Below are 11,697 nucleotides of genomic sequence, written 5' to 3'. Positions count from 1 at the left end.
ATTTTGCACTTATTCCAGATTTCAGTTGAACAAAATGCAAGGACCTGTAATGAAAATGTAGGGCTTGAGTTCTGTTCCAGTGTTAACCATGTTGTGTCTTTATTAGCCAATCCACAATTGTGCTGCCCAATTATGTAATTTTAAATTTGGTAAGTTAAGACCTCCGTAAGGCTCTCTGCTGGCCAGCTGTGTAAATTTCATTCTGGTCTTTCTTTTCTGCCAAATAAAAGTAAAAATCAATTTTTGCATTTTTTAAAACTTCTTGTTGGAATCCAAACAGGAAGGGACATAAACAAATACAGCAATCTGGGGAGAATATTCATTTTGACTGTTTCAATCCTCCCAAAAAAGAATAGTGGTAAAATTTCCCATCTTTCTAAATCCTTTTCAATTTGATCCAATAACTTCCCATAATTTGCTTTGTACAATTTGGAAACATCTGTAGTAATGTTGATTCCCAAATATCAAACCCATCAGGTGACCAGTTGAAATGAACCGTTTTGGATAATTCTCAGGGCCAGGTCCCTCCTATCATCATGGCTTCCGATTTTGATTCATTTACCTGGTATCCTGAGACAGGACTGTAGTTCTTAAGCATTTTAAAATATTTGGTATAGAAATGATTGGGTCTCTAATATACAATATGACATCATCAGCATACAGTGACAACTTGTGGGTCCTAATTTTATCTGGTATACCGAAGATTGATGGTTCTGTCTTGATTAACTCTGCTAAAGGTTCTACACTGATAGCAAGATTGGTGATAGGCAGCATCCTTGGTGTGTTCCTCTCTTTAAGGGAAAACATTCTGATAAATAACCATTAACTCGTACTCTGGAAGTTGGACTGGAATACAGCACTTCATACCATTTAATAAAATTTCAATCGAAACCCATCTCCGATAAGGCCTGTTTCAGGAACATCCAATCCACCCGATCGAAAGCTTTCTCAGCATCCAGGCCAAGAAGCATTGATGGGTTTGGGTTTTGTTGACCAATTAAAATTACATTTAGGGTACATCTGATATTATTTATTCCGAATCGTTTGGGTGTAAAGCCCGTCTGATCGGGGTTAATAAGTTTATTAATAATCTTTTGTAGTCTAGCCAAAATGGTACTTAAAATCTTGACATCATTACACACTAAACTTATTGGTCTATGAGAGGCACGTTGTTTGTGTGTGACTGAAATGATTGCTTCAGCCCATGTTTTGGGTGGATCTTTGGTTCTTAAAGATTAATTAAACACTCTGCATGAGAGTGGAATAAGTTCAGCCTGAAACTTAATCTCTTCTTTGGCAATTGTCCCCACCGATGCTTTAGCCTCATCATCATTAAGTTTAGTAAGATTCATTTGCTGAAAAAATTGCTTGATTTTTTACACTTTGTTGGGAGAATAATAGAGTTGATTTGTAATATTTTGAAAATGCATTTGCTATTTCTTTGGGATGGGATAGTAGCTTTTTGGACAATGGACATGCAACTTTGTGGACGGTTCGACTTGCCTGCGATTTCTTTGGCTGAAATGCTAAAACTCTGCTTGCTTTGTTTCCCTTTTCGTAGTATTTTTGGTTGGCGAAGCGTAAAGCGCCGTCTGCCTTGTAAGTTAGTAGCTCATTCAAATCTTGTCTACATCTTTTCAATTGTATTCAATGTCACTATTTGTTCTTTTATGTTCAGTTTCAAGTTTCCTAATTTGTTCTTGTAGATTTTTTGTTTTTTCTCACGATCTTTTTTAATTTTTGAAGAAAATGAAATAATTTTGTCTCTCAGGTTTGCTTTGGCTGTGTCCCTTATAATTAAAGGGGAAATCATGTCCCTATCATTAGTATCTTAAAATAAATTAAATGTGTATTTTGTGTATTGGATTGTCTGTGGGTTGTTTAAAAGTGACACATTTAATCTCCATAGCTTTAAAGGTTTCTCTAGGTCCATATTTAAAGACATTATCACAGGTCCATGATCTGAAATAGTTTGGGGTTCAATAAGACATTCCTCTAATCTGTGAACCTCTTGTTTGGGACACAAAAGGAGTCAATTCTAGAGTTGCTTTTATGAACCTTTGAGAAATGTGCATAATCTCTAACCTTTGGGTGTTTAGCACGCCATACTTCAACAAGCTCCATTTCCTCTAGCAGATTCTTCCTGGCGTGAAAATGTGCAGCGCCATATTTTACACACAAGTCGACATGTATAGAAATTAACTTTGTGTCAAGGTTTGCGTAAATATACACACACTTTTTACACACACTTTTTCCCTGGTGTGAAAATGTTCGGCAGCCACGCAAACTCTTTCTGTGAACAATATCAAACTACAAAGTGTCAAAACTCCCCTAAATCCACTGAAATCTGACTACGTTCGGTGTTATTCAGACCAAGAAGAATCAAACTCAATGTTTTTTTTCCATAAATTTAATATTTTATTGTTTAAACGTAAACGATGAAACTGAACCGCATTTATCCTCAGACAATAACCTAGCATGCACACAAAATAAAGAAAAGGAAAATAAAAGCATGTGAAAACCTCACTAGAATGTAAATAGTACTTTTCTTCAGTTTTTGTCTCATAAAGATGTAACGCAGTGTTCTGTTCGCCAAAGCCCATGAAATGCATCTATGGGTCATTTCATTCTCACTAAGAAAAAGAAAACAGGGTTGGATCAGCAGATTAACTCTAATCAGGTTGGATTATTTTTAATGTGATCAAGGTTTGTATAATCACACGTTTATAAGTAGCTGCAGCGTAAATGTGGACCGTTTGGTTCTGATGGAGAACATCGCCAATAAGGATCCAGAGGGAGCGATTGATCAGAGATCATATTGATCTGCTGGAAATTGTTGATGATGGTTTATTAGTGTTTGGATTAACCCAGACTGATCATCCTGGAGCTCTGAGCAGAACCTAAAGAAGGAGCCGTGCGGTACCGGTACCGGTGTCTGTCACGAACCCTTTATTTTCTTTTTTTTTAACTATTTTCTGTGTGGTGACTCTATGTGCACTAAAATCACCTTTTAAATAAAATATATAATTATTCATAATATAAATACTTATTCTGCTACAAACAAGGACCGTTGCCATGGTTACTACCTCACCTGGTGGCAGACTTCCTGCTATTTATACTAATTTACATTAACATGTATTTATGGGTGGCGACAAGCAGACCAGTAGCTGCGCTCTAATTGGGATTTATAAAGGAAAGATGTGGAGTTACAGTATGTGCGTACGTACGGCTTTATACATCCAAATTATTTTGTGCCCGCACTTTTCTAAATGTATCCGTCTGCCAAGTTTTAGTGTGAAAACTGAGCACTCTTATGCATGAGGGCCCTGATCTTTTCCAGCAGCAAATAAGACACTCTGGAGGAAAAGTTTCTGCTCAATAGACGACCAAACATACAATTTATCACAATAATGATTAGAAAACTTTCAACATTTCTCTGTAATCAAGTTTCTTTATTGAAGAAGTCCAAAGAGACAGAACTACAGACATTTTTTCTGATCTAAATCTAAAAATATGAGAAGAAAACAGCATCAGTGATGATTTGATGTTTCGGGTTTTTGGATCACAATATAGAAAACAGAAGCAAGTTCAGATCACTTTGATCTCAACTGATTTAACAACAAATAAAACATCGAAATACATGGATAAAAAAATGAAAGGAAAACCATTAGAGTCCAGAGAAGTTTAGATTTTCATGAAATATTTCTGTCATAAGAATGAAATAAATGATCAGCAGTGATTTCCTTTATGGCTCCTGTAACACAAAGAACTAAACCGGAAAAATAAAGAAGATCAGAACAGCAGAGCAAAGACATCAGAACCATGAACCCTGATCAACAATCTGAGAGGAAAGAGGAAATAAATCTATCTGGGTTTACAGAACTCTGCTGAGGATCCAGTGTCATAAACCCAAACTCCAGCCAGTAGCGGTTCAGTGAATCTGGTCTGGACTCTGTGGAGGAGAGTCATGGTTTCAGAGACGCTGTAGAAGGACAGAATACCTGCTCTGTGATCCAGGTACACTCCGACTCTGGAGGAAACTGGACCTGAGATGGAGGTTGGAATGTTGTTGTGCCAAAATGTACTTTGGTAAGAATATAATGCCCAAGATTTATCATTATTTCCAAAACCACATTCATTACCCCATCCTACTCTGCTTATACTCTTGTATGCGACTGCTACATAAACTAACCCTCTCCACTCCACCTCCCAGTAACAAGGTCCAGTCAGACTCTCTCTACTCAGAACCTGATAATAATAAATGAATCTGTCTGGGTGACTAGAATAAGACTGATCTCTATTCATCCTTGTCACCTTCCTGTTCCCCTCTGATAGTCCCAGTCGTGTGTTTGCTGTGTTTGGATCCAGAGTGATTTCACATGAATATCTTAAGAATCCAGTTCTGCTCTTTGGTTCTGGTTCTGACAGTAAAACATCCACCTCAGTGACCATCAGTGAGATGTTTGTCCATGAGTCTCTCAGGATGTCCTGTAGTTTGTCTCTGAGCTCTGACACAGCTGCTGTCACGTCCTCAAAGTGTCCCAGAGGACGGATGTTGATGCTGGATGAGTGTGTAGACTCACTGAGTGCTGGCAGTGAGGGGTAGTTGAGGAGAAAATGGCTGTGATCCTCTGTGTGTGAGAGCTGCTCCAGCTCAGCGTCTTTCCTCTTCAGCTCAGTGATCTCCTGCTCCAGCTTCTCCTGAACATCTTTGACTCGACTCACTTCAGTTTCCTGCTGGGATCTGATCTGCTGCTTCACCTCAGAGCTTCTTTTCTGGAGGAGACGGATTAGCTGGGTGAAGATCTTCTCACTGTCCTCCACTGTTTTATCAGCAGAGCGATTGATGGCCTCCACCTCCTGTTGAAGCAGCTTCACATCTTCCTCTCTGTCCTGGATTCTCTGCTGGATGTTTCCTCGTCTCTCCTCCAGCTCTCTCTGCCTCTCAGTCCTTTCTGCTGCAGCTGACACTGTTTCATGGCCTTTATGTTCATCCACAGAGCAGAGATAGCAGATACACTTCTGATCAGTGCGGCAGAACATCTTCATCACCTCATCATGCTTAGAGCAGATGTTCTCCTGGAGGTTCTTGGACGGCTCCAAAAGCTTGTGTTTCTTAAATGCAGCTGAATCAAAATGAGGCTGAAGGTGTTTCTCACAGAAAGAGGCCAGACAGACTAAACAGGACTTGATGGCTTTCCGTTTTTTCCCAGTGCAGGAATCACAGGCCACATCTTCAGGTCCAGCATAACTGTGGTCAGCAGGAGCAGCTTGGAGTCCAGTCTTCTTCAGCTGCTCCACTAAAGCTGCTAGCATGGTGTTTTTCTTCAAAACAAGCCTTGGTATGAAGGTCTCTCTGCACTGAGGGCAGCTGTGGATTCTTTTCTGATCCTCTTCATCCCAGTGACCTTTAATGCAGTTCATACAGTAGCTGTGTCCACAGGGAGTAGTCACTGGATCCGTCAGTAGATCCAGACAGATTGAACAGGAGAAAGTCTCTCGGTTTAGCTGACTCTGCTCCATTTCTGCTCTCAGTCAGAGTGACTGTCTGCGTTTCACTTCCTTGAAACAGAAACTGTTTGAACTGTTTATGTCTCATGTTTCAGTGTCTCGAAACAGAAACTGGTTTCTGTTTCGAGACACTGAAACATGTCTCATGTTTCAGTGCAGAGAGGCTGCAGCCAATCAGGTTCACCCAAAGCAGATCTTGGTTACGCCCAGCCTCACAGTTCAGATCATAAAAATAATCTTGCCAATGTTACACCTAAAGTTTTATAAGACCATGAGGTTCATCTTAGGTAAAAATACAATAATTAATACTAATGGGCCCAACTGTTCTTAAGAAATATACTTAATAAAGTAAACATGATTTTAAAGTAATATTATCAACGAACATGATTAAATGTTACCATTTGTCTGTATAATAGCACATGCACTCCTGGATTTCCAGGTTTTTTCTTTAGATTATGTCTCTCACTGTGGACATGAACCTAAGGTGAACATTTCAAACCCCTCCATGATTTCTAAGTGTGAGAACTTGCAAAGTCACAGGGTGTTCAAATACTTATTTTCCTCTCTGTATTCTGGAAAATTATAGCTTAAGTATGACCGTTCTTGCAGCTAAGTTTAACTGGACTGTGCAATATTTTTAAATGCAATTTTAAAATGTTTTTAATTCTTTTGTGTTCTGCACATGTTCTATCAAGATTTGAGATGAATAAAAGAAAACATGGCCTATTATTTATATTGAACATTTAATTGCAACATTGTGAAAAAAAAGATTTAAAATGACTTGAAATTAAAAGTTTCAGGCTTTTGGACTTCAAGGTTTTCCCCAGAAAACTTGCTAAGGCTGGTAGTTGGGCGCTTGGCAGTCATTCATCCAGCGGCCCGTCGTGATTTTGAGTTAAAAATGTTTAAAGTTGACAGGAAATTTGAAAATATCCCGTGATAATTATGTGTTATTGGAAGATTAACATCAGAACATCGACTGTAAAGTCTTCAAAAATGCCAACATAAAATTTTTTAACTAAATAAGCAATGCTAACCCTGGTGGGGGCACAAGTAAAGCCTGGTGGCCCGCCAGGATTATAATACACTGAGGGAAACTCTGGACTTGAGACTTGACTTGGGACTTGAGGATAAAGATTTGAGTTTTGTAAAACACTGACTTGGTCCCACCTTTGAAACAAACCCAAAGCGTCTAGCGCTAATGGGAGGAATTTCTTTTGGATTTTTACCAAACACAAAAAGAAACTGGTACGACTGACGCTACTCCATTTGTTTAATTTCTGTGAAGAAGGAGGTTGCACTCAGTGTCTTCTTCAGAGGTTTTTGTGTTGTTACCTTCAGTGGTTCCTGTTGTAGCGCCACCACATGTGAGGAGGTTAATAGGTTCTTCAGTGTGTTTGGTTTGTTTGACACAATGCAGTGTGAAAGCAAACCACAGCAGCTGAAAATGAAACAAATGTTGAAATGTTGGTTCCCAATTGAACCAAGTCTACCTGACTACCAGGTATGAAATAGCTCTATTTTTCTTATGTAGTCAAAGATTAGGAAGAACATTGTGGCCGGCCCTTAGTGTTGCTGGAGACTCTGTGGTCAGATGGATGTAGATCACATACACATATTCTGGCCGTGTCAACAGATAACTGGATAAAATAATTCTAACTCTGAACAAATAATAGCTGGTTTTATCGCTGTACAAATGCTGCTGGGAAAGACAAGTGTTTTGTTGTTGACTTACCATCCAGAAACCACTTGCTGCATTCTCGTTGGCTGTGCAGGAGTCGCCACTTCTGCTTTTCAAAGATGTGTGGTTCTAATACAGCAGATCTGTTTATATCCATTTTTAGGTGAGAGTGTAAACGTTGAGTTGTGGGGCGTGGCCAGCAGCTTATTTGGATTTAAAGAGACAAGACGCCCTAAAACAGCTCAAATAAGAAGAACTGATCAGACTGAAATCTGATTATCTAAGAATGATTTTGTGCAAAAATTGTAATGAACAGGTTTTGTTTAGTCCACAGACATATCCTAACCTGTTTAAGAGACACCAACATGTTTGTTGTAGTTTTTTTCAGCCTTTCTAGGAGTAAATGATTTCCGTCTCTCTTTCAGCCTCGAAGCCGGACAACGCCGGAGGAATCGCTGCCTCTGTGATCGTGGTGGTGCTGCTGATCGGCACCCTGGTCGCTCTGCTCGTCTTCTACCTGCGAACCAAACCAGATGCCAACTCTCCATCGCTCGCTATCGGCATTAGTAACGATGGATATGTTCCAGTGAGTTAAAAGATCCCAATAAAATCCAATCATTTGACCTTTTCTCACCTTTTTCTCTCCTGAAACCTGTTTGATTTTTATTAAATTGTATCTCAGGAGGATCCTGTGACTGTTCCTCCAACACAAAACCATCCAATGGCTGCAGGATTCAACAACGTCTCTGTGAGTTTTATTCAACTCAGTTTCTATTGTTGAAACCAAATGATGACAGAAGCTTCACCACTAGGGGGCAGCAACTATTAATTTAAAAATCAGGCTTGTCCACAGGTGTTTGCAACAGGTGGAAACATTTTATTAATCAGTCCAACATTATTACAAACAAATTGAAATCTTTTTTTAATAGAAACTATCTGGTGCAATAGCAATATTTGTCTTTAATAACCACATTTTCAGCATTCTATATCATTTGATTTTCTAGATGTGAAAGTAAGAAGCTCACATCCTCTCTTCGCTGGCAGGAGAATATATTTGGTGTTTGAACTTTTAAAACCAGCAGCTAAAATCAGATATTAGCTGTTTGTGGTTGGTTCTGGTCCCTAACTACTACAATCTACTGTATTTGAACCGTTTTGTGTGTGTAAAATTACTGATTCATGAAAAAATATCAAGAATATTTGAAGATTTTTGCAGATTACTGCAGTTTAATTGATTATCTTTGTCCTGCAGATTTCTGCCGAGGTCAGGAAGAGGGAGGAGGAGGAGTGACACGGGGAGCTTTGCTGCCGCCTAATGGTGGCTTTGGGAAATGCAGGTGATATAACAGCAGGAGAACTGCTTGTGTCACCCTAAATGATCACACCTACATGTAAACAAACACACATTTACACAGAAAACACAAAGCCAGAGCGCTGATTAATGCAGATCTGAGGGGATCCGGACCTCCAGCATGGGGAAGTCGGAGCGACATCGTGGCTCTCAGTACCGCTAAGCTGCATGAAACGGGACTGAATAATAAATCACTGCTGCGTTAGCGGGCGCTGAAGTGGGAACCTTGCAGTTCTGAGCAGATTTTAGTTTTAGATTAGATTTTGATCCTTTATTTTTCAATTTCTCTACCAAATGCTGACTGGTTTTAGTTTATTGGACCCGTTTTCTTCACCTCCCTTCTGATAAATGACCACAGCTCTGCAAAAACACAAAATCTGACCAAGTACATTTCTAGTGCAAATATCATAGTACACTTGAAATAAGACAAAATTAACTTACAAATAACTTTTCAGTAAAATATGTGTCACATAACTTGTGTTTCCATCAACCACAAAAACATAAAAACAAAATAATTAAACATTTAACTGAAGCTGGTAGAAAATAATCCAAATGTCAAAGAGCTGTTAGGAGATAATGTCAGTTTTCAGGTAGTTTTTTATAATTGTCTTCCCAAATTCTTCAGCTTTATTAATATTTGTGTTCAAATGAAGAATGGAGAAGAAATGAAAAACCTTTATGTTGACATGGTCGCCTGTTTCAAACTGATCATAAATAAAGCTAATTTTAAAGCTCTTGTCTTTTGATTGTTTTCATTTTGATTTCATTTCTTCTATTTCCTTTACACTTGCACCATTTTGCTTTTTAAAATTAAAACCAGGTCTCTCCATATGATTTATCACTGAATTATGCATTTTGAAAAATCTGATGAGTGTAAACTCATTTGTTTCCCATATATTGTGATGTTTCACATTTTTATCCCAGAAAAGTATAAAAACAAGATTTTATGCATCTAAAACTGTTTTCAGCTCAAAATTTGAAAAGTCAAATCTTCATTTTGACATCAAATATCAACTTCAGCATCACAAGCTAGTTGCCATGTTCAGATAAATATTCCTAAAAGCAACAGACAACATTTTCAGTTTGCAACTGAAAGGTTTCTCCTTTATTAAAGCAATTTAATATCTGACCACAATGTAAATCTGTGTATCAATAATTTATTAAGTTTCTTACATTAACAGAACAACGTTGAGTAAAATTAAGTTTTAAATCAAATCAATTGTACCCTGAAACGCTGCAGAGAGTAATTTGTTAAACAGCATTAAAACCTAATTGCTGTGCAGTGAAACTTTATCGCTTCCCTGCGGTTTGACTTTTCTTCTCTTCAGCAGCAAAACAAGGAGTTTATTAGCTTTGGGTTCAGTCTGACGCTGAAGAACCACTTTTTCATCCGGATCTGAACCAAACTGGGAGAAAAAACATAAAAAATACCCAACAAGGCGAAATACACATCGTCTCCAGACTCCCCTCCACATTCGACCCGTTCCAGTTTGCCTACTGCTGAAACCGCTCCACTGAGGACGCCATCCCCTCCGCCCTACACCTGAGCCTGGCTCACCTGGAGGAGAAGAACACTCATGTGCGGATGTTGTTCCTGGACTTCAGCTCAGCGTTCAACACAATCATCCCACAGCATCTGGCAGGAAAACTGGAACACCTGGGCTTCAGCACCCCCCTGCGCAACTGGCTGCTAGACTTCCTCACGGACAGACCTCAGTCAGTCCGGATTTGACAACACACCTCCGATGTCATCACCCTCAGCACAGGCTCCCCTCAGGGCTGCGTCCTGAGCCCTCTGCTGTTCACTCTGATGACACACGACTGCGTCCCCAGGTTCGCCACCAACCACATCGTGAAGTTCGCGGACGACACAACGGTGGTGGGCCTCATCAGAGACGACAACGACCTGGACTACAGAGAGTAGGTGGAGCAGCTGGTGGACTGGTGCAGAGACAACAGCCTGATCCTGAACGTTGACAAGACGAAGGAGATGATCGTCGACTTCAGGAAGAACCGGCCCAGCCACGCTCCACTGCTCATCAACAGCTCGGCTGTGGAGGTGGTCAGCAGCACCAAATTCCTGGGGGTGCACATCACTAACGACCTCACCTGGACTGTGAACACCACGTCTCTGGTCAGAAGAGCACAGAAACGTTTGTATTTCCTGCGGAGGATGAGAAGAGCACACCTGCCCCCGCCCATCCTCAGGACGTTCTACAGAAGCACCATAGAGAGCATTCTGACCAGCTGCCTCTCTGTGTGGTGTGGAGGCTGCAGCGCCTCCGACTGGAAGAACGTGAGGAGAGTGGTGCGGACAGCAGAGAGGATCATCGGGGCCCCCCTTCCCTCCATTCAGGACATTTCATCCCAGCGCTGCGTGTCCCGAGGCCGAAACATCATCAGTGACCCCTCACACCCCCACCATGGACTGTTCTCCCTGCTGCCCTCTGGAAAGAGGTTCCGCAGCGTCCGGTGCAGGTCCACCTGGTTCTGAAACAGCTTTTTCCCACTTGCCATCAGACTGCTGAACTCTTAACTGGACTGCACTCAAAAACTGGTCTCCACTTTATACCTTGCACATGTACAGAGCTAAATAACTTCTATTTTACTGTCAGTCCTGCACTTTATATTTTATATTTAGATTCATATTTTATACTGTATTTTATTTTATTCTGGAGTAACCTCACAACATTGGAAGCTCAAAATATTGTCCTGAGCCGTATGCAACGAAATTTCGTTCTGTATACACCCTGTGCATGCAAAATGACAATAAAGTCAGTCTAAGTTATATCTGTTCATGTTTAGTAGTTTAAAAAGTCTCAAATAGGAAGAACTGATCAGACTGAAATCTTATTTTCTAAAAATGATTTTGTGCAAAAATTGCAGTGAACAGGTTTTGTTTAGGCCATAGACATATTCTAACCTGTTTAAGAGACACCAACATGTTTGTTGTAGTTTCTGGCAGCCTTTCTAGGAGTAAATGATTTCCGTCCCTCTAGTACTCACACCGCCCCCTGACAAGATGGCACCCTGGGCAAAGAGCCACTCCAAACATAATAGAAACTGCTTGCAATAGATGCAAAAAATGCTCTTCTGTGCAACATTAAAGGCTGGAAAATACCTTAATTTTAGTCAAAGTCCAGACCCATATGGA

General features: G+C 40.1%; 2 protein-coding genes across 4 annotated transcripts in view; one reads left to right on the top strand and one right to left on the bottom strand.

Annotated features, from left to right (window-relative positions):
- The window catches only part of mamdc4 (MAM domain containing 4), a 36,029-nt gene extending 26,749 nt beyond the window's left edge, over window positions 1–9,280 (top strand). For 2 of the 3 annotated variants that reach the window (XR_003596433.1, XR_003596431.1), the window contains exons 29-31: window positions 7,618–7,778; window positions 7,875–7,940; window positions 8,445–9,280. The gene's annotated coding sequence lies outside the window, so the exon portion shown is untranslated. The remainder of the gene's footprint in view (window positions 1–7,617; window positions 7,779–7,874; window positions 7,941–8,444) is intronic. The other variant, XR_003596432.1, reaches the window with a different exon arrangement.
- On the bottom strand, window positions 3,432–5,567 carry LOC114149084 (tripartite motif-containing protein 16-like). The gene has a single exon (XM_028024654.1). The coding sequence runs from the start codon at window positions 5,521–5,523 to the stop codon at window positions 3,865–3,867; it is 1,659 nt and encodes a 552-aa protein (XP_027880455.1). The 5' UTR covers window positions 5,524–5,567; the 3' UTR covers window positions 3,432–3,864.
- Window positions 9,281–11,697: the final 2,417 nt, after the last annotated feature.

The sequence above is a fragment of the Xiphophorus couchianus genome, chromosome 8, assembly GCF_001444195.1.
Source record: "Xiphophorus couchianus chromosome 8, X_couchianus-1.0, whole genome shotgun sequence".
Taxonomy (NCBI): Eukaryota; Metazoa; Chordata; class Actinopteri; order Cyprinodontiformes; family Poeciliidae; genus Xiphophorus; species Xiphophorus couchianus.
The sequence above is the reverse complement of the archived record's forward strand: the minus strand, read 5'-3'. Positions and strand labels throughout refer to the sequence as shown.

Coding starts and splice junctions, on each gene's coding strand:
- LOC114149084 (XM_028024654.1), bottom strand. CDS start 5,523: ATGGAGCAGAGTCAGCTAAACCGAGAGACTTTCTCCTGTTCAATCTGT.